Source organism: Mycteria americana, chromosome 1 (assembly GCF_035582795.1).
Source record: "Mycteria americana isolate JAX WOST 10 ecotype Jacksonville Zoo and Gardens chromosome 1, USCA_MyAme_1.0, whole genome shotgun sequence".
Lineage (NCBI taxonomy): Eukaryota > Metazoa > Chordata > Aves > Ciconiiformes > Ciconiidae > Mycteria > Mycteria americana.
Genome location: NC_134365.1, coordinates 196,841,093 through 196,864,506, shown reverse-complemented (window position 1 = coordinate 196,864,506; position 23,414 = coordinate 196,841,093). Strand labels below are relative to the sequence as shown.

At 41.4% G+C, this 23,414-nt stretch overlaps 1 protein-coding gene across 1 annotated transcript; it reads left to right on the top strand.

Moving 5' to 3' along the window:
• The first annotated feature begins 8,749 nt into the window (after positions 1-8,749).
• On the top strand, positions 8,750-22,666 carry RFC3 (replication factor C subunit 3). The gene is made up of 9 exons (XM_075490773.1): positions 8,750-8,940; positions 10,118-10,255; positions 11,408-11,475; positions 14,284-14,381; positions 15,877-16,058; positions 16,305-16,441; positions 16,568-16,666; positions 17,710-17,779; positions 21,657-22,666. Exons 1-9 carry the CDS (start codon positions 8,854-8,856, stop codon positions 21,846-21,848), a joined length of 1,071 nt encoding a protein of 356 aa, XP_075346888.1. The 5' UTR covers positions 8,750-8,853; the 3' UTR covers positions 21,849-22,666.
• Positions 22,667-23,414: the final 748 nt, after the last annotated feature.

Genomic DNA, 23,414 nt, shown 5'->3' with positions numbered 1-23,414 from the left:
AGACTTCTTCCACCTGTTACCAACAAAGCAGCAGAAAGGCAGAGTTTCTGGAAAAGATAAACAAGGTGCTGACAGGAAAAGGTACAAGAGAAAGGAAGGGTTTATTGCCTGGCAACGTTCAAGAATCACAGGAGCTTTTTCTGGGGGCGAGATAATTTACCAGCAGAGGCACTAATGGCCTAAAAAGCCAAATTTCTGCTTCCTAGAAGAAACAGTCCGCTCTGGCTGAGTGGAAGAATGACAGAAAAGATACAGAAGCTAATTAAGAGCTTACTAAGCTAAGCAGGAAGCTTACGATGACAAAAGGGCCTAGGTCTGCAGGGCCTGAATAAATACATATGACTTGATCCTGTCTGGACTAAATCCCCACATAAGGCAATGGAAAAAACGAACAGTCCCAGCTGGCGACAGACACCGTATATCCGAGTTCACAAGACGCATGCACAGTGATGGAGATGAGACTGAAGATACATGTGGCAGAGCGCAGCAGCTGGACCAGACAGCTCCAGCTCAGTCTCCTGTCTCTCGCAGCAGCCAAAGATGCACAGCACAGAGCAGGAAAGCAGGGCAAATATTGTGAGGGTGCGCTTCCCCCGCCCCCGACCTTTATCTCCTGCAACCCTGCTTAGGTGATAATCACCAGTGGTGATTGTAATGGATGCATCTGGTCACCATCGGCTCAAAGTGGATTCAGGAGACAGATAACAACACAATAGCCTAAGGGTTGGGCTATTAGCCCACCAATAGCCTGTGTTGGGCTATTGTGTTGTGCCTAGGGCTATTGTGTTGTGCACCCACCCAAGAAACTAAAACCTGTGGTCGGCATGCAAATATGACTATGAGTCAATCATCTTACCCCCATAAATAGTGAGCAGCCCAAGAGCCCGTTGAGCTCTCCTGCATGGCAGCGGGCTGCACGCCAGGATCTCCCCTTGAGCAGGGACGCCTCTCAAGGTTACTCCTCATGGTTGAGAGATTCCTTGCCGCAACAGATCCTCGGTAAGTGACTAATAGCATGCTAAACTTTGAAATCTTAGCTAAGTGATATAAAGGATTGATTGTGCACATATAATCCTTTAGATATAAACCGCTGACCAAGTCTGGGACTAGGATTGGATCCAGCCGCACCTAGACCCCTCTCTGAGAAGGAGTTTAGAAAGCAAGGGGATCTTTTTCCGAACCTCATGACTCAATGGGAGGGTCTCCCTGACAGTTTTTGTCTGACCCTGTCCTCTGTGCAGTAAATAATCAAGTGTACCTCGCCATCAAATCTTGTTAAAACACTGTTGCATTGAACTTTGTTAACTCCCTATTCTGTATCAATAAACTATATTTTTACTTCTCTCTTACGAGTGAAGTGCACGCTCACTTCATCTGCAACAAATATAGAGTGAGAATTTCCCTGGACATTCTCCCAGCCTTCAACAACTGTGTTCCAGGCACTCTCTGAGCCAGATGTAGTTTCCACAAATTTAGTAAACATTACAGATTTTTCTTCTGTGAGTTCATGCAGCCTCCTCCCTGAACTCATGTGAACTTTTAGCCTCCGCAGTATCCCGTGGCAAGGACTTCTACAGCGTAACTATGCCCCGAGTGAAGAACCACATTCTTCTCCTTGTTTTGAACCTGCCGAGTGCTACTTTGAGTTCATGCCCCTTAGCTCCTACAAGCAGCATAAGCAATCCGTCTCCTGTGCTCATGGTTTTCTGGGAGGCAGTCAGCATGACTGGTCAGTGAGTACTGGAGCCAGGGCCGGGAAGTCATGCAATACTCATGCTTCTTTATACTGGTAAGTGAGAAAGGCCAAGGACTGCATGTCAGCACTGCATCACTGACCATCTACACTACCCAAGACCAAGCATGTTCCTTGGCACAGTTTTGGCCCATTCTCGCTAATGCTTTCTAAGCCATTGCCAAGGTGCGTTCTCTCTGGAGAACAGCACGTGCTAGGGATTGCTAACGGGCAGCGTGGGGAAGACTGCACCATGTCTGGCTTCCTCCACCTTACCCTGTCCTCCAGCACTACCCTAGCAGCCCCTTCATCCTCCAGTACACGCCATAGGCACTCAAGTCATACCCCAGGATATGTCATACATATGTTCAGTGTCGTGCTATGAAAACTTCACTCTGGTGCGATGCAACTCTGCCCTCACATTATATCAGACACTCGAGATGGAAAAAAACACATAAAAAACAGGTATTGGGTCTTAGACACTCCCCATGGGGACCAGAGGAGATTGAGGGCCAAGTGTTATGTAGTCTGTAGGCTAGACACCCCGAAGTCTGCATCACTCAGCTTCAGGCCCAGAGAATGGTCCCTAAGCCTAGTTTGACTCAGTAGCACACATATAGCCTTAGTTTACTTCTATACTGATATACCACACAGGGCCAGGGCCCATATAATTAAACTGTCTACATGATCCTTGGCAAGATTTTGGCTTGGGCCAATGCATACCCACTCGAAGGGAAGCCTGGGCGTTGCTTGGGGAATAGCAAAGGTCAGGAGCTATTCTCAGCAGGCCCCACGGGTGGGAACAAACATTTTGGTGTCCTCCTCCATAACATTTGGTGACAGCTGGTCTCATTAACAGCATAGCAGGCTGTTCCTCAAGGTGTGTTTAACGTTTAATGCTGGGTTCTGCATTGCCTACTTTAACAAAACCCACTAATTTTAAAGTGACCTTGCCTAAGAAAGGTAAGAACCCGAGGAATGATCAGAAGACTTTATGACACAGTTTTCCTTTTTGTCCGACGATAAGAAAAGCGTCGGTTTTCTCACTATAGAGTTGTAATATCGGAGAACAGGAAATCAATGATCTGATCTCAGCTGGTAGAGCTTTTCAGCACCAGGAGCTCTGGGACTGTGGTTCCTTCCAATCCACCCCAATAGCAATACAGCTGCATGAAGACGTATCAATACTAATAGCTTTTCATAGTACGTATTGCTCTGTGGTAATTTTCCAAGACCACAGTTATGTGCCAGTGTCATGTGCACAAGCCTACTGCTAGTAAAGGCAGATAAAACTGTGGTAAACATTTTCCAAACTAAATTTCAATTCCAGATTTCTTTTGTCATTGTGTATTGGAGGTTTTAATGTATAAAACAGGAAGCCTAGCATGATGTAGCATGTTTTGTTGTTATATATGTTTATAACAGAAACACATTTTCATTGAGGGTATGAGAATACACTGCTTTTAACTGAAAAGGCAAGTGTGAGTAGAAATTGTTGTTGGTCATACACCCTGCATTACTTTTCATCCAGATTACAGAGAACTGTTCCCATCTCAGTGAACAGATTCCACCTACTTACACATGAACAGGGCTGGCTTCAGACTAGCTAGTAAATCCGAGTAAACCTCCAATGAGTTTCCTGACTGACTAAAACATCAAAACTTGGAAGATTAGCAAACCTTACTGAAACTGACATTGAACTTAAGATGAAAGCTCTTCTGAAAATGAAGAGTCTCAGGAGAAAACTACGAAATTCAAAAGTTTCGGTATGTCCATTAATTCAAAAAAATGTAGTTACTCTACAAGGGAAGAGATAAATTAAGGGACATGAGCAAGACTGCTGCAACCTGAATAAAAGAGATCCTACAAACATAATTTGATGATTTTATAGGAGATGAAATTATGGTAGTCAAGCTCTGAAATATTAGTGGGTTCATAAAACATAGTATGTGCTATAGAACCTTCAAGTTTCAGTAAATGTATGAAAACCACGATGAGGGACAACCAATGTGTTCTGCCAATGGCACAGCATAGATACAGGTTTGGGTAACATCAGGTTCTAGCAACTTTCTTCATAGGAATACAATGCAAACCTGATTTTTATGTCCCACATTTATTGCCATCTTTGGAAATACACCAAGATGTGTTCAGAGGTGTCTGAATTTTATTAATATTCTATGAATTCAAAGGAGCTGGCCTATTTATAATCTGGAGGAAAAGTTAAAAAAAAAAGTTATCAAATGTTAGATATCTAGAAAATACCTTTTATCTTAGCCACATTGGTTAGAATATTACAGGCAGAGCTAGCTAGGAATTTTTTGATGTAACTTCTTTCCTGTATGTTCATCTGACTTTTTGCAAAAATGCATTATTTTTCATGAATTTTTCATTGTAAAAGTAGCTCAAGTCAATAAAAACATTTCTAGTTCAACTACTGGTGAGAATGGAAGTAAAGACCCCCACATTTCAAAATAATCCATAGTCCTTTGTCAGCAACATCTATCCTTGTCCAGAAAGCAACAAAAAATGTCATATGTCAACATCTTCACAAAATTAATTCCTAATTACAGGTCAAGCACCAATATTTGTTCATATATTTAAATATCTGACAGCATGTCATACTTTAAAGAGCTTCATGATTCTTTTCTGTAAGGAACTTGTGTGTCTCATTTAGAATATATCCAGAAAAGAATGTTGAGTATTTCTTAACTTACTGAGTCTGTTTCAGAATAGCTTTAAATTCAAGTCTGCAATCCTAAGTGGACAACAGCTTCCTTTGTTCCAGTTCTTCCATTATTGCAAAATGCAGGCTGATGGAAACTGAAGAACATGGCTCTATCTTTTAGTCAGTGACCTTGTAAATCTCAGGGGGAAAGACCTAAATTACAAATGAAAATAGCCTATGGTTTTTATCAAAACCTTCAGTAGAAAATGGGCATGTATTCAACATAGCTCATCTGAAGTTCATCTGAAGAATGGATCTGTAACTCTACATGTCCCCAGATGGATGTTTGAATTTATGTTCAGAATATTTAAAAAATTTAAACTGTCTCCTTATGTTTTTCTATCATGATTAACTGTGCTGCTGTAAATCTTGCTTAAATGTGTAGTTGGACAATTCCTAACGGTAGGAAAAAAAGGTCTTAAGTTTGCACAGCTGTGCACTATTGAGGCCACAGAGGCTGAAGAACAAGAAAACATATCTCATCTCCTTTTCTTCTAATTCTCCAGGCACATTAGAGACTAGGGAAGCTGAGCAGGGTCTGGCCCTTAGCAGCAGGAGTTGGAACATGAAGAAGTACTGATTAAATCAGAACATTTTCTAACACTGCCAAGTGTCCTGAGTGCATGAAAATGTCATACTTTTGCCTTTTTTTTTTTTCTTAAATACACCTATTTCTTTTAATCTTTCCACTTCTTTAGTAAAGGGCTTTGCTTAATCTTTTCCAGGTGGACAAACGTCCGAAAGCTTTTGCAATAAGGAGTGATGGACAGGATGTACCCTCCAATTAAATGTTACCCCTGTAGCCTTTTCCAGAATACACCTTCAGTGGTTGTGAAAACGTGTCTTCTTACACCTTTTTAGTTTGCCTCATCCTTGCATGGAAAACTTCCATGATTTTTTTATTACTTTAATTTTCCAGACTAAATAAAGGATTGTAAGATACACCATTAGACTCTTGAAGAACTAGGATTTCTTGGTTTTACATCTCTTATAAAGAAGCAGCTTCTTCAGTGCTGCCAATCTATATGGGATATATTTATTTCAGATTTTTATTTGGCTATCACCATTAATGTTGTTCTTTCCACTGTCACATTCAATCTGCATGACATCAGCATTTCATCAATAGAACAGATGTCACTTTATTACGGTCTTTTTTTTTTTTTTGCATTGCAATTAGTGATCTGGTCTTTCTTGACGTGCTACAATTTACTTGCAGCAATATAGGCGCACTGATGGGGACAGCGTGATATAACCTAGAGTGACAGCCAACAGAGTGGCAATAATCTACTAAAATATTTGAAACTGAAAAGAAAAATCTATCTCGCTCAGCTAAGTAGCCTGAAGGATCAAAGGATGCCAAAGAGTCTTCTGTCTGAAAAACACAAGTTGTTGTGCAGAAAATGGTACTTGGACTTGTTAATGGCTACTTGGAACGCTAGCAGCAATCACGCTGTAAAGATATTTAGGAGGTCAGTATAATAACGCTCCAAGTTGTTTGAACACTGTTTCAATAATTGGTTTAAAACTGGTTAAAAACTATACCTATATATATATATATGTATTTTTAAACACTGGACCCAAGTCTTATAATTTTACTTCAATTTGGGTATAAGATGGAGCTTCTTTTCTAGTGCCTGCATTGTGTCCCTTTCTAATAACATGGCTGCTGGTAGTAAGAGGCTCAAAATGCCATTTGTAGTTAAAATCTCTATTTTCAGATACATTGTCTAGTTTACTCATGCAGAGAAGTCATTTTACCTTTTGACCTTTCTGCTGGACTGAACAAAGTGAGTGAAGACGTATTTTAACAGTCCTTGTATTTGAGTGAATTGTGACTGCAGCTGAAATTGCCACAGTCTCCTGTACTATTCACATTAATTTATTTGTAATAAACTTGGCCAAACCATTCCATTTTAGATATTTACTTATTTTTGTTTAGATTTATAGTGAGGTTAAAAAATTAATGAAGAAGAAAATCAAAACGTTCTAGAGCATTTTAATCAGATATAAAGTACCACAACTGCAATGCTTCATGCAGGCCCAGGTTTTAAAATGATAAGATTTTTACTGAACAAACTAATTCTGTTAATCTGCTTAATTACTTTCTACGGCAAGGAATAATTTAACGGAAAGCTTAAGCTTAAGCCCATGCTTAAATGCATTGCTCAGGTAGGGCACAATTCCCAACATTTTCTCCTCAGGATAACAAGAAATCCTATGGAAGTTTAATGACTTAATAACACAAAGAGCTTAGGGCCCTTTCAGAGATGCTACATGTCTTCACTCTTCCTTGATCTCTTTGGGAGCTGAAAGTATCTAAAAGTCTATGGGACTGAGTCCTACCTGCTTAAGTCTGACCTCATCCAAAAAGGATTTGTTTTCACTGGTACTTTCGAAAACCTGGAGCATCTGTCGGAGCACTTGCTGGAAGCGGGCATGCGTTAGTAAAAACAGTATCTCTGGGGGCTGGAAAAACTGAGTAGGTTATAGGGAGTTATCACAGAAGTTGCAATTAAGCTAAGCATGACATTGATAGACTCAAAAAGAGTAGCACATCACTCAGAAATTATTAAAAAGCCAGGCAAATGAGCAAAGGATCTCAAAAAGTTTAAGAAGGCTAGGGATAAATATAGCTAACCAAAGAGAATACCAAAGGACTTAATGGTCAAATTCAGAGATTACTCTGAAGAACAGCAGGTGCTAAGTGGAGAGAACAGCCACACATGAGTAACTGTAGACACACAACATGTAAATTCAGAAAATGGCAGAGGAACAGGTCACTCTGTGGTGCTGAATAGAACAAAGGGACTCAAAGGGTAAGCACTGGGCAGGATATTGCTGCTGCAGCTTTCACAGACTCAGTCATGTACAAGGGCAGTGCTGACAAAGCAGTACAAGGTGAATTCATGGCAATCTGCAAATAAAACTGATTCATGAGCATCTATGAGAGTAACATAACTATTTTGGATAAACAGCTAACATGGTACTAACTGATGTGCTCTCTCTTTGCCCCCACTAGGTTTACGTGATCTTTACAAGTAACTTGAGTGTGTAGGTTAATGAAGCTATTACCTGCATTACAGCTTTCTAAATATGTGAAAAAAATGTGAACACAGAGTTGATAAAATACCAAGTCAGATGAACTTTTCCTATAATTGTATTTTTTTTCACAGAAATCATGCAAGTAAAAAAATTAGGCTGACACAGTTTAGCCTATTCATGTGTATACTCATGTTTTATTACTTTAAGAAATTCTTCTGCTTTCAAATAATATCATTTGTGCATGATGCTTCATTTATTAGGGCTATTACACAAAGAATCAAAATGAGAATTTCTGTATTATATACCTATTCTGTATATACATATTCTGTATATATATAAAGCCGCATACATAGATGGAGCTTGCAAATTCACAACGCGATACATAGATTACGGGCAGCCCATCGATTCACGACGAGGCTGCGAGAGGGGGATGACAGCAAGACAAAGAACCTAAGGACCGACCATATGTTCCCCTGACCCAGAAAACCGGCCTCTTCTTGCTGGCCATCTGTAGAGGTCAAGAGGCCGAAGGCACGCCGATGAGCCTGGTCAGAGGCAGGGCGGGCAGGCCCCGCGACCCTGCAGGCCTCTTTTCTGTCAGCCCCTTGCCGCTTCCCTCCCCGCCAGCTCGCCCTCCGGCGGCCGGAGCGCCGGGCCGGCCCTACGGGCGCTCACCTCAGCTTCCCCCTCCCCCGCCTGCTGCCGGCTCTGCCGCGGGAGGCCAGCCCGCACCGCTCGCCCGCCGTCGCCGGTGTGCCCCCGCCGCCACCCCCGCTCCCATGAAGTATCCGCGTACGATTTGTGAAAAAAAATCCCGAGTTAAGATGAGCAAAAGCAATGAGTTCGCCACAGACGGCAAGAGATCCCCTGCCGTAAGCGGGCAGCGGCGGTGCGCGGCGCTGGTGCTGGCACTGCCGTGCCGGGCCTTCCCCGCCCTGCTGGCTGCGTCCCCAGCGCCAGGACCGGCTTTGGCGGGCGTCAGGCCGTGAGGCTACGTGCGGTGGCGGTTGCTGCCGCCGGCAGCGCGAGCACGAGCTTTGCAGCTTCACGCGCAAAGCCTGCCGGGGCACGGAGGGAAAAACTGTCATTGGGGAGGGGAAAAGAAACCCCAAAGCTGGCGGGGACCGAGCGGGCGGCGGCGGACACCCCTCCCCCCCCCCCCCCCCCGCCACGGCCGGGTCCGGCTCACTCGGCGAGCCGTGGGGGCGGGGCAGCAGCGCGCTTCCGCTCCCTCGGCGGCCCCAATGAAGATTGTCCCTCGGCGGCCGCCGTACGGGCCGCTCCTCCCGCTGCTGCGGGCCGGGGCTGCGCGCGCGCCGGGGCTGCGGCGGGCGGCGCGCGCTTTTCAACCGCCATGAGCCTGTGGGTGGACAAGTACCGGCCCGGCTCCCTCGGCAGGCTGGACTACCACCGCGAGCAGGCGGCCCAGCTCCGCAACCTGGTGAGGGGCCGCCCGGGCCCGCCGTGCGGCACTCGGCGGCCTCCCTGGCGGGCTCTGCCCGGTACCGCTGCGGCCTCCAGCTGTGGCGGCGGGGGCCGCCTGAGGCGAGCCCGCCACCGGGCCCCTCTCCTCCCCGCGGCGGGGATCCTCTAGGAGTCGGGATTCCGCGGCCCATAAGTTGCGTCTGCGGGTCTGCAGGGAGGGGGCAGGGAGCTTTCCCTCGGTGCAGGCCCCAGCCTTCGGAGGATCTTCCCTGCCGGGCGCCGCCGGTGGGAAGGTGGTCAGCTGGCATCGTGCTCCGCTCGGGAGCATGGCCTTTACGCTAAGGAAAAGGCTGCGAGGAAATAGGTGGCTTGACTCTTTCAGCAGTGGTGTGCATCTGTGCTTCCTGCTGGTTTGGGCTGAGAATGATCAGTATCTCTGAGAATAGGGCTTACCTTGTTTACTTAAAGTTAGCTGAAGTTTTTAAGGTGAGCAGCTGGGAATAAAAGTCAGGCCTGTGTAATTGCTTGGATGTTAAAGGACTGCTTCCCCTGCCAGAAGTGCTGACTTCTCTTCACTAGACCGCTGGATTGATTCACTCTCAGTGTTTCTCTATGACTATTGTATCTAACTAATGTAAATTCTGACTCTGGGGTTTGGTCAGATGTTCTCCAGGTCATGCTTTTTAGCTTTGCAAGAAACAAACTCCTAACTTCATTTAAATACAGGCCATCTATTACTTGCCCAGATTCAAGGCTTGCAAATGAAACAACAAAGTAATTTTATGTATATGCATATATATACACAATTCTACATATGTATATTTGCTTTAAACTTTGTTTTAATCCTTTTTATTGTGTGTTTATTGCAGCTGTCACTCTAGAAGCCCTGGAAAGCATGTGAATGCTGGGGTGATTTTTTTTGTTGGGTTTTGGTTTGTTTTGGCTTTGTTGGGTTTTTTTGAGCAGTGAGGTGTTTGGATTTAAATGAGTTACATATGGTCTTCAGAAAAATATCATATTCTATAGGAAATATTTCTGTGGGAAAGGAATTCAGCAGTTCTAATTCTAGGTACTATGTTGTGACTGACCTGGAAAAGTCATTCCATGTAAACTTGGGTGAGAATGGAAGGATGAATACTCTCTTATAAGGAAAATATTGTTGTAGCTAACTAATAGTCTTGCTTTGTGTTCAGGTTCAGTGTGGTGACTTCCCTCATCTGTTGGTGTATGGACCATCAGGAGCTGGAAAAAAGACAAGAATAATGTGTTTGTTAAGGGAATTATATGGTGCAGGAGTAGAAAAACTGAGGATTGAGCATCAGAGTATAACGGTAAAAAAATAAATCTTCCATCTGCTGCGAAGTAATGTGGATATTTATATACTGACATATTTCTGTTGTGAGGCCTTTATTTGATTTTTAAAAATAACTTTTTGCACTCAGTATCTTCAAGCTCTTTTATGTAATTAATCAGACTAGTTTGGTTACATGAACATACTTTTGCCATGTTCTTGTTCCTCAGGTCTCTATGGGTGGGAGGATGTGAGGTTTTTTGTTGTTTTCTATGGCTGCTGGTGGGGTTTTTTGTTGTTTTTTTTGTTTTACAGGTCGGTTTGGACAATAGCATGTGTTGAAATAGACTAGCTCTCAATTAAATGTATAGAATTTCATTTGTCTGTAAAAATAACCCTTATTTTTTAAATTATTAGCACTGCTTTTTGCATATATGCAAGTTTTAACTTGTTTTCTCATTCCCATAGTGACAACTTCAGCATTAGCCAAAAAAAAAAAAATCAATTTAAATTCTCTCTGCCTTGGTCTTAGGCATTTAATTGTTTATTATTCAAAGGTTATATTATCCATTCAAAATCCTTGTTATGGAAGGCTTAACCAGCAAGGGTTTATCAAGCTTTATTGATAAGTAGGTTATTTAACGCTTGCTTTTTAATTCTTAATAGTAGAACAAGTATAATACTTAGACTGGGTGACAGAAATATAGGATATATTTAACTGTTCAGACCCAAATTTAGTGGTGATATGAATAGTAGTGTTTTCTTTAAACAAAGTGTAGACTTGAAATCCTTTGCCAAGAGAAGTAAACAGCCTCTTCAGGCTTGTCCAGAGGTTTTCCCTCCAAAACTTTTCTTTGGAGGGACAAAGTATCACTTATTTTGAATGGCTGATTCCAATAATAAGATTTCTTGTTACAAAACTCAGTAACTGGAGCATGCAGTAATATGTACTATGTGTTGCTATAATAATCATTACTGTTATTATTTTACAGGCTGGATGATATGTCAGTACTCCTCCTTTGGAGGTGGGGTTGGGGGGTAGGAGATGCATGTCTAGTGTCTCAGCAGCTCTTTGATCTCTGAGGCTTTTGGTTTGCCTGCGACCTAGCCAGTTGTAATCTGTAAGATAAATTTTTGCATCAGATTTTTAGAATGCTTTTTCCGAAATTTAATATGCTTACTTTCTACATAGGCACCTTCTAAAAAGAAAATTGAAATTAGCACCATTGCAAGTAATTATCACCTTGAAGTTAACCCAAGGTAAGTGTATGGTAAAAATGTCCCACTTCAAATATAAGCTGCTGGTCATATTGCGAGTGGTTTCAAACTTGGTATATAAGGGCCTGATTGCCCAATTTATAGCCTGAGCAAATTAGATAATGGTTTATGGGTTTGGGCTGCATATGGGAGCAGGGAGAGGATTTTTAATTGAACAGCTCTAAATGAACAAAAACTTGGATTGCTGTATAGTAAAGACAGTAATGTTGTGCTTAATTAGCTACATAAGCATGCTGATGTTGAGGACTGGGTAACAGAAATGATTCTGGATTCATAGATCTAACCATTTAAGTTGAAATTGAGAACACTTATTGGAACCAACACCCCCATATTGTTAGTTCTCTCACAAATACAAAAATAAAGTGATTTGAAAGTAAGTGAGGTTTACCCAGTAACTCTTAAAATAAAGAGTTTAGAGCACGGGAAAGAACATCACCAGAAAATACTGGGAATCCTGTCGTGAGCGAGGTCAGATGTCGATTTAAATGACAGAAGCTATAATAGTGTACTGTATGTCTTCTTTGACAGTTGTGAAATTGCTGGTGATAGTTCACTGACCCAAAGTAAATGCTTGTATTTACCTGAAACCCCTTAATGTTGCTTTAAATCACATGAGAGTAAATGTCATTGTGCACTGGGAGGGTTTGGTTATGCTGGCTTTGCTGTCTGGGTTGCAATTATAAGACAATGTGTATCCTGAAGTAACTTTTAGCTTTGTGCTTATTGCTAAACCTTTTCTCATGTTGCTTTGCATTTTAGAAGCTATTCTCATGTACCATGTCTCCTTTACAAGCTTGTTCTGCAGCTAATCTCTGTGTATTGATTAGTGAATATCTGTTGGTATTCTAATACAGACCCAAATAATTAAAGCTGAGACTTTTATTGGTAATTAACTGTTGAATATGTCATTTTAGTGATATAAAATGTCTGACCATTCAATCTTCTGCTCTGATAACCTAATACTACTAATACTTCTGTTATTCTCCATAGAGTACTTTTAGCTTGAAACATATAAAATAATTTGGTCAACCAAAGTATTTTACTTTATAAATATAAAAATCCTGTAAGTGTAGAACTGCTGTATGGTTATTGTATATAATAGTAGTGCTGAGTTTTGATTAAGAATTAATATATTGATTCATAGGCTTTAATTGATCAAGCAATTGTCATGTTTATGTCTGACCAGACAGTGAACCTGCGTGCACTGTGCTATAGTCTGTGAAGTTTGATTGAATTATAATACTGTGAAATCAAGTTGTGCATCTTTGAGTAACATGATAAATGGCTAACAGGGAAAGGAAATTAACTTCTGGGAAGGACTCTGCAGACAATGAATTTATTATGGAACTTTATTAGATAGAGCTGTTCTTTCTCCTCCAAAAGGAGGATATTGTCTGAATTCCAAAGTGTTGTCTGCTGGTCACTTGACTAGCTTGGGTAGGTGCTTTAAAATGGGTTCTCCTGAGTAAGTGGGTAATGAAAGAATAAGGAACAACAAAAATTAAATGTTTGTGTAGTAACTGCCTTTGTTCATTATTTTCCTGGAATGTTTGGTGTGGGCATGTAATTTCAAGGATAATCTTTCACCATGAAATTATAACTCTGGGTTCTCTGTTACTGCAGAGAATAATTTATCTTTAAATGTTCGGAAACTATTTTCATCACTTTCCATTTCCAAAAACTGGCCTAGCTCATAAGTAGAACTGGCTTGTTTTGCTTTGCTTTTTGGTTTTTTTTGCGCTGTAATCACAGGCCTGCTCCTTGCTGAAGGACAGATCTCTGCAGTCAAAGTCAGCGTAGCCTATTCAGCAGACTGTGAACTGTTGAGCTAATATGCTTCTGTACATTCTGCTGCCTTCTCCTTGGCAAGAATAGGGAAGGTCTGTTTGAGTGGTGACTAGAACAGGATAGACAAATGCCTTTTTCATTTGCTTGCCAGTGAAAAATATTGCAGAGCTACTGCTGCCTCTGCAAAGGCAATAGTCTGGGGATGCTAAAGAGTGTGGGTTTTTTCCCTTCTTTTTCTTTGCTTTTTCAGTAATCTAGCTTGCAAGTCAGTCCCCAGTGGTTGTCAAATTTTAGTCAAGCTAGCTGAACTACTAACCCGGGGATTGAGAAAGCTGTGCAGTGCTACTCTAGGGGATAGTAAGGAGAAGAGGCGGGAATGAAATCTAGTATTTCCCCATGTTTTTCCTGCCTTCTAAGAGGAAAAAAATTAACCATCTGTGCTGTAATAGTACCTGAGTATCAGTCTTTGACTAGCAACTCTTTAACTTCACTGTGTCTGCCATTCAAGTTTACATTAAGCATAAAGGTTGTTCATAGCATGACATGTAATTTTCAGAGGAAAAAAATGTATGCATTTACATCAGTCCTTTCAGTCAGGCATCCTATTATGTGGTTAGACTTAATTTTTCTTCCCATAATGGGTAAAAATGTTCACATTACATGTCTTTGCCCAAATCACAAGTAACAAAAGTTTAGATTTCTCGTACCAGAAAAATAAGTTCTGTTTTAAAGCATTAATAAAACATTTGACAACACTTTCACTACTTCCCAGTACAGTACTACTAATCCAGCTGTGCCTGTGTAAGCTTTGGGTTGTTTTTATTATTGCAAAGGTAACTTTCAACAAAGTATGTGTGGTGAGCTTAATTCTAACCTCAACAGCTTCTGAATTCTTTTGGCATTCTTGTTTGGTCAGTTGACCAAGGGGCTGCTTAGGAGGATGTATTTTATATGCAGTATGAAGTTGTTTTAAAACAAGTTTTATTCAAACTCCTGGTACAGTGATGCAGGAAACAATGACCGTGTAGTAATTCAGGAACTCTTGAAGACAGTAGCACAATCCCAACAGCTTGAGACAAGTACTCAACGAGATTTTAAAGGTGAGTAAAAACAGTTAAAACCAGTCAAAGTACTTTTTAAACTTGTTCATCAGAGATTTCAGTTGACTGTTTTGTTTGTACCTGTATATTGCATGAGGGCACACATGAACCTTTCCCAAATTAAACAACCTCCCATTTTTCTTCCACTGTGGAAATATCTTGAATGGTTAAATATTCAGTATGAGGTTCCCTTGTGTTGGTTTCTTAGGAGGACAGGGTGTAGTTGAAGGCTGTGGCTGGGCAGAGGGAGCTGGGATTCCTGCTGCCTTTTTCTTAAGTCTGCCATTGAAATGCACTGTAACTTGGTTTAATGATCTACAGTAGTAGTTGAATTATGACCTATTGAGGCTTAATATTGAGTTGAGGGGCAGGATAACCTAATGGCAAACCTAAAAGCATTTTATCCATAGTGTACGGAAGGACACTGGGTATGAAAATGAAGAAGGCTTTCATTAAGTTTTCCAAGACACATGTTGCTACAATTTGCTTATTTTTCCTCCCCATGACTAAATTGAAAGCAAAATCAGAATTATATAACAAGAGGTTGAAGGAGAGAAGAAATCTTGACAGTTAGAGTAGAGTAGAAATTAGTTGAGAATGGTCATGGATTTAGTACTTTGTCTCGTTTTCCTCACTGTTCTCAGGAAATACTATATTTCACCTGAGCTGCTAGACACTGATTGGCTCTACCAGTTATTGGTGTATATATCCTTACAGCTGCAGTCATACCATGCATCTCAAAGTATCTGATAAGCTGGCTGATCTCCTTAGGCTGCATATATAACCAGAAGACGAATGGGAGAAGAGTATTGGGCTGACTTGTTCCTCCAGGCTGTTCTTACTGGACCATTCAGGGTACTGAAATGAGCAGTCTATGAGTTGCCTATGGAGGAACCTGCAGAAGGTAGCTGGTCAGGTTAGCTGCTTCATATTAGGTGTCTCCTGGTTGTTCTGAAGCATTTTTGAAATATGTTTGTCTTTTAAAGAAAGAAAAAAAAGACCATGGAAAGGCACTGCAGCAACAATAACAAGGCAGCTTTCTACTACTACTTTGTTAAGCTAAGACATTGGCTTTTAAATATAAAATGTATTGAGGGGAGTCTTCAAGAAATTTTTGCTTTTTGATATGTCCTTATGCCATAAATTCTTTTGCATTTCTTACTTAAAAATTCCTTTAAAAAGTTACTGAACTAATTATCAAAGTGAAAGTTTCTACACCTGCCTGGATTATTTCTTAGCACTGAAGTGTTGCAGGTCCTGCTCTGAAGAAATTGACATTCCAGGACATGAATATAGGGTGTGAAGGAGCAGAAGATTATATAGTCAAAAAGACATGCAGGTTGTCTTAATCTTTATTTTCCTGCCTGTGGAACCATGCTGCCTTTTTCCGCTTGTATCATTTATTTTGGTATTATCGCTTGTATGTCAAAGGACTCCTTTTCTTGGAAAGATTTGATGTTAATAAAAACCCCCACTATTTTTAATCCTTTTTCAGTGGTGCTGTTAACAGAAGTCGACAAACTCACTAAAGATGCTCAGCATGCTTTGCGAAGAACAATGGAGAAGTACATGGCGACCTGCAGGTTGATCCTGTGCTGCAACTCCATGTCAAAAATTATAGGGCCTATTCAAAGCAGATGCCTGGCTGTACGAGTGCCTGCTCCCAGCATTGAAGATGTATGTTGAAACAGAAGCAAAAATAAGTTATTTAAAACTTCTTACTAGACAAGTTCTTGCTATGGACTTATGAAATATTTTACTTCCACAAAGTGACCTAGTTTTTCTTTGTGGTGGGTGACTTGTCGAGCATGTCTTAGGAAAGACTGGTGTGTCTCTGGTGCAGAAATGTTTCAAACGGGAGAATCTGTAGGTGCTAAACTGTTTGCGAAGTGTTGTACTCCCTGCTATCTGTTTCCTGTGTAGATCTGCCATGTCTTGTCCAGTGTGTGTAAGAAAGAAGGCCTGACTCTTCCTCAGGAACTGGCTCAAAGGCTTGCAGAGAAATCTGGCAGGAATCTTCGGAAAGCACTACTTATGTGTGAGTCCTGCAGAGTACAACAGTAAGTCACTGCTAAAAATTAATGTAAATTATACTCAGACACATAAATGAACTTACTTCTGAGGCCTTGTTAGAATAGGTGAGTTTGCTTTGATTTTTATTTTTTAGAATTATTATTATTATGTAGGTATCCTTTTACTGCTGATCAAGACATTCCTGAGATGGACTGGGAAGTTTATCTGAGAGAAACTGCAAATGCTATTGTCAGTCAACAGACACCACAAAGGTAGGTGAATACACTTGCTTGCAGCTATAAATTATGTTTTTGGTGTACTCTCGAACCTAAAAAAATGCCACACTTTTAATTGTGGCATCTTTACTTTGGTTACATGTAATTTTCTAGCGTTTCTACTGGAGCTGGTACTTTGCAGCCAGAGGAGGTGAGCTTTCAATTACCAGAGGAGGCTGAATAAGCATCAGGAACTGAAACAATTGTTGGTTTTCTCTGTTGAAGCTTTGTAATCAAAAGTGAGCATAAGCTTAGTTGCATGTTGTGCTGTCTGTCTTTATTGGGGGGGGGGGGGAGGGTGTTGTTTGTGTTGTTTGTTTGCTTGTTTTAAGGCTTTTGTTTCACCATCTTTAGCATAATGCACCTTTGTAAAAGAACTGGAAATGAGAAATCAACGCTTTTTTTAAGCATATTAGGAGATGCCCCCTTTATCCATCTTGGTGTCATATACGCAGCCTGATCCTTTCAGTCTATTCCATATATTACATGAGATGTCACTTAAATTCTTGTATTTAATTTAAATGCTTGTAGCCTCTGATGTCCTGATATCAAAAGTTGAGAATTGATAACTGTGTCACTTTCTGCCACCTAATCATCTTACCCCCGTCTTGTAAATAATGAAGATGGAAAAACAGCATAAACGAATCTTGTGGCTCTAATAAATTTTGTGGTGTCTTCTCACTAATCTTAAGCATGATTAATAGTTTAGATATGAAGAGGAGTTAAAGGGAGACAAGCCTGAGACAAATTCTAATGGCCTTGTAGCTTCTAGATTAACTGAGACCATTGTAACTAGAGTGTATGTAACTTATTTTACTGTTTTGAATAAAAGGTGACATGTAGTATTTGAATTGAAACTGACTGATTTGTGCAATGCTTTTGGGTGTAAAATAACACACAAAACCAAAAACAGAAAAAAAAAAAACCCCACCTTTGCTTGAGTTGACTTTTTTTTCTTGCAGCGTATTTCACAAATAATGAAAACACATTAGTATACTTTGGGGACATACTTCTGATATTTTGTGGTGTCTTTCCAACAGGCTTTTAGAGGTCCGTGGACGGCTTTATGAACTCCTGACACACTGCATTCCTCCTGAGATTATAATGAAGGTAATTCAGCTATCTAACTCTTAATGTGTTATAAATATTAATGCTATGACAGTCTCAGTTTGAGTTTAAAAAAAAACCAAAACCACACCAAAATGTCACAAATTTTCCAAATATTGATGAAAAGCTGTGTCCTTTCCAAATAGACATGAGTGACCAAAAGATACTTTTCTCTTGTGTTTCCCTCCACTGGAGTAACCAAAATAGTACAGGTTATCGCTCTGAAGTAGTAATTAAAGACCTCGTTCTTGCAAACACTGATGCATAGCATTCACTTCTCATGATCCTCAGTTGATTAATACTAGACTGTTTAGTTAGGTTCATGCCTAAATATATTTAGGCGTGATGGTTTTGAGTTGTGTAGATTTTGGGGGCAGGAAGATTCTGTTCTCTAATTTGGAAAATGTAAATGTCTAGTTTGCAGGGGAGACTAGGGAAGACTTTGGCCTGTTTAGGAGACTGGTCGAGAGAGTCCTCTGGGAGGCAGCCCTTATGGGCAAAGGAGTGCAGGAAGGCGGGACATTCTTTAAGGAGGAAGTCCTAAAGGCACAAGAGCAGGCCATCCCCAGGTGCCGAAAGACGAGCTGGTGGGGAAAAAGACCGGCCTGGCTGACTAGAGAGCTCTGGCTCGAACTCAGGAAAAAGAGGAGAGTCTATGACCTCTGGAAGAAGGGGCAGGCAACTCAGGAGGACTACAAAAGTGTAGCAAGGCTGTGCAGGGAGAAAATTAGAAAGGCCAAAACTGAGCTAGAGCTCAGTCTGGCTGCTGCTGTAAAAGACAACAAAAAACACTTCTTCAAATACATTAGCAGCAAAAGGAGAGCTAAGGAGAATCTCCAGCCCCTAGTAGATGGGGGAGGGAACACAGTGACCAAGGATGAGGAAAAGGCTGAGGTACTTAATGCCTTCCTTGCCTCAGTCTTTAATAGCAGGGCCGACTGTTCTCTGGGTACCCAGCTCCTGGAGTTGGAAGATAGGGACGGGGACCAGAATGGAGCCCCCATAATCCAGGGGGAAATGGTTAGTGACCTGCTGCACCACTTAGACACTCACAAGTCTATGGGGCCTGATGAGATCCACCCGAGAGTACTGAAGGAGCTGGCAGAAGTGCTCAACAAGCCCCTTTCCATCATTTACCAGCAGTCCTGGCTAACTGGCGAGGTCCCAGCTGACTGGAGATTAGCTAATGTGACACCCATCTTCAAGAAGGGCCGGAAGGAGGACACGGGGAACTACAGGCCTGACCTCGGTGCTGGGGAAGCTAATGGAGCAGATCATCCTGAGTGCTATAACATGGCATGTAGAGAATAACCAAGGGATCAAGCCCAGCCAGCATGGGTTCAGGAAAGGCAGGTCCTGCTTGACCAACCTGATCTCCTTCTATGACAAGGTGACCCGCCTAGTAGATGAGGGAAAGGCTGTGGATGTTGTCTACCTAGACTTCAGTAAAGCCTTTGACACTGTTTCCCACAGCATTCTCCTGGAGAAACTGGTTGCTCATGGCTTGGATGGGTGTACTCTTTGCTGGGTAAAGAACTGGCTGGAGGGCCGGGCCCAAAGAGTGGTGGTGAATGGAGTTTATTCCAGTTGGCGGCCGGTCACAAGTGGTGTTCCCCAGGGCTCTGTGTTGGGGCCAGTTCTGTTTAATGTCTTTATCAATGATCTGGACGAGAGGATCGAGTGCACCCTCAGTAAGTTTGCAGACAACACCAAGTTGTGTGGGAGTGTTGATCTGCTTGAGGGTAGGAAGGCTCTGCAGAGGGACCTGGACAGGCTGGATCGATGGGCCGAGGTTAATTGTATGAGGCTTAAGAAGGCCAAGTGCCAGGTCCTGCACTTGGGCCACAGCAACCCCATGCAATGTTACAGGCTTGGGGAAGAGTGGCTGGAAAGCTGCCAGGCAGAAAAGGACCTGGGGGTGTTGGTTGACAGCCACCTGAATATGAGCCAGCAGTGTGCCCAGGTGGCCAAGAAAGCCAATGGCATCCTGGCTTGTATCGGAAATAGCGTGGCCAGCAGGACTCGGGAAGTGATCGTGCCCCTGTACTCAGCACTGGTGAGGCTGCACCTCAAATCCTGTGTTCAGTTTTGGGCCCCCCACTACAAGAGGGATATTGAGGTGCTGGAGTGTGTCCAGAGAAGGGCAATGAAGCTGGTGAAGGGTCTGGAGCAGAAGTCTGATGAGGAGCGGCTGAGGGAACTGGGGTTGTTTAGCCTGGAGAAAAGGAGGCTGAGGGGAGACCTTATCGCTCTCTACAACTACCTGAAAGGAGGTTGTAGAGAGGTGGGGGTCGGTCTCTTCTCCCAGGTAACAAGTGACAGGACAAGAGGAAATGGCCTCAAGTTGCGCCAGGGGAGGTTTAGACTGGATATCAGGAAATTTTTCTTCGCTGAAAGGGTTGTCAAGCATTGGGACAGGCTGCCCAGGGAAGTGGTTGAGTCGCCATCCCTGGAGGTATTTAAAGGATGTTTGGATGAGGTGCTTAGGGACATGGTGTAGTGGTGGTCTTGGTAGTGTTAGGTTTATGGTTGGTCTTGATGATCTTAAAGGTCTCTTCCAACCTATACGATTCTGTGGTTCTGTGATTCTGTAGTTAATTTTGTTGCAAGCTTCCTTGTTCACCCCTCTGTTGAATGGTTTACTAAAACTTGTTCAGTGATCACAGAACAGCAGCATCATAGCTGAGTAAATACAAAGGACCTGCTTTGTCCCCCTGAAGACTTCTCAGGCCAGTTTCTGTATTGAAGCATAGACATATCTCACAGGCTAATTTTGATACGGTTTGTTTTCTTTTGTAAAAGTTTTGTTATTGTAAGCTCAATATTTGAGATGTCCTAGTGGAGAGGTTTGCTGAAGGATGCTAGGCCAGCAGGTCTCTTCAAAGACAGAGGTCATCTTGGGAGGAAAAAAAGCAAATGGGATGTGCATGTTTTTATTTTAGGCAGGATGAAAGCATGCTGAAGACACCTAGAGCAGAACAAAGATTAAAGCTAAAGCTTGCAACTCACCCTAGGTGGACTTTGCCATCAGACACAATTACAAGATCACAAATTTCTTTTCACATTAACTGATTTCTGCTTTCTGACAATTGTGGTAGTTAGATGTTTCTTTAACCTTCCTTTCTTATAGTAGGTTAGTGGATTCTGCATTGCCCTGTTGTCACTGGGCCAAAGATGGATGTTCTCTACCCACTCCCTCTTCATAAACTTGAAATGGTCTAGAGATGATACCTTCCACTTAATCCTGACAGTTTTAATAGAGATGGGTTTGCAATGATTTTATTGCTGTCTCACATCTAAAATAATGCATTTCTGTTTTTTTGTAATGACTGAAGTATTGTTGTAAAGTATCTTGTGTGTGTCTACACATACATATGTACATAAATATAAACAGATATACTTAAATTTTAAATAAGCCCTTTCCTTGTTATTTATTAATGTTGTTTCTCTTTGTGCTTGATGCTGTTGAGATAGGAAGTAAGTGATTTTACTACACTTGCTATATTGGCAAAAATTCTCTCCAGGGCCATGTGTCTGCATGCAGTAGAGGTTATAGTATTTGGACATGAGGTTAATATATTTTCTTTATTAAAGTATAAGTAGTTCAAATACATGATTTTTCCATCGAAGAGCACAATAGGTAGCATCTATTTTGACATGAGGGATTTATCCTGAAAGAAGGTTCTGAAAAGACATGGTTCTGTGAATCTAGTTCTGTCAAATAGGTGGTATAATGATTCTTGAATGTCTCTTCTGTTGGATTCATGAGTGAACTATTGGTCATAGCATGGCTATTTTCAGAGAAATGAGGTTATCCTCTTAACAAAAAAATATATAATTTTTCACATACCATCCTGGTTTGTTTTTTTTCCTTTTTTAGGGCCTCCTGACAGAACTTCTAAATAACTGTGATGGACAACTGAAAGGAGAAGTTGCACAGATGGCGGCCTTCTATGAACACCGCCTGCAACTGGGTAGCAAAGCCATTTATCATCTGGAAGCATTTGTGGCAAAGTTTATGGCAATTTACAAGAAGTTTATGGAGGATGGACTAGATGACATGATGTTCTAACTCTGATGCCCAAAGTCATACACAGAATGTTGTGTCATGATGCCAATAATGTTGCAAATGTTGTCTACTTGTCCGTGCTTGATTGCATCTGGGTCTAGTTCAAAGTCAAATATTTTATTTTGCTATTAGTATAAAAGACAGTGAACTAAAGAACAATGTTTGTTCAGTTTTAGAAACAAGATGGATTTGTAACTGTCAAACAATTCATCTTTAGATCCATACAAAATACATTAGCCTTTCAGAAAGACAACAAGTTGCCTTGGAAGACGTATAAGATCATAGTCACTTTGCAGTATTTGTAAGCTGACATTAAGAAGAGAGAACATGGATGCTGCATGCTTGCCTTTTGATTGTTCATGGGCAAGGCTGTAAGCAAAAGATGTTTTTTCCATGTTGTGGTAAGTTCCTGTTTGAGCATCTATGTTCTGCCTACTGATTTATATATCTCACTGTCTGGCTTCTTTTATTTTAGCCACACTGTTTTCTGTGGCGTGCTGACATGGAATGTTTTCTGACTCTTGTTTGTAAGCATTTGCACTGAAATTGTGGATGAGCAATACTTGTGTCGCTTGTTAAATCAGTTTGACAACATGGAACATTTTGTTTAGAAGGAATATACCTAAATAAAGCAAGGTCACTTGCTGGCTGACACTTTCAACATACATACTGCTGTTCAGGTAAAGATTACTCCTTTGACTGTGGTTTAACCAAGGGTAAGGTTTCAACTTTTAGAAATACCCTTTCACCTCTTAAAACGTTATGTGACATTTTTAAAATGGCAAAATAAATTGTAAAAATCTGAACAACAAATGAAATGCTGAATTAGTGTTTTACACTGTCTGTGACTACCCGGGTATATGCATTCATTTGCTTTGATTTAGAGTGTCTTTCCGAAAGGTGAGGTATACCCCCCCATTGTAAGACTAAAGGGAGCCACTGAAGTTCAAAAAAAAAAACAAAACAAAAAAACAACCAAACAAACAACAAAAAAAACCCAAAAACCCCAAGCCCTGCCCCCCAACAACAACAACAACAAAAAACCTACCCCACAAAATAATAAAAACCCCAACTAACACCACCTATGCCACTTTATGCTGCCAGTCTTTCACATGTTATTCCTATGTACTCTGGTACCCTAACAATGAATTCATGCCCTTTGCTACTTCACTCTGCTAATTTAGGCTATTACTAGATAGTATTTAAAGATAAAGTGAATTAAATACTGGTTCCCCCCTCCCTTTTTTTTTTTTTAGCAGGGAAGCGTTTAGTATTTGGGGATTTTGAGTCCGAGCTAGTTATGCATAATGGCAGTTTATTGGAAGCTAGGGCCCTTCCTCTAGTAATTGATAAAGAAAGAATCTCACTAGTTATTACTAACACTGTCATCCCCTTTTAAATCTACAAAAGGCAGCATTAATCCTTACAGAGGCAGTGTCACTGCTGTTCTCAGGAACTTGACCATGCCATGTGTGGTGTTAATGCACAGCTTGCCTTCAGTTTCGTTCTCAGAAAGGTGCTGCTGGCCTGCTTCACGCTCAACTGGTCTCCTTAAAACTGAAGTCCAGA

Coding starts and splice junctions, on each gene's coding strand:
- RFC3 (XM_075490773.1), top strand. CDS start 8,854: ATGAGCCTGTGGGTGGACAAGTACCGGCCCGGCTCCCTCGGCAGGCTG. Junction 10,256..11,407: donor TTGAGCATCAGAGTATAACG/GTAAAAAAATAA, acceptor CTTTCTACATAG/GCACCTTCTAAAAAGAAAAT. Junction 16,442..16,567: donor GAGTCCTGCAGAGTACAACA/GTAAGTCACTGC, acceptor ATTATTATGTAG/GTATCCTTTTACTGCTGATC.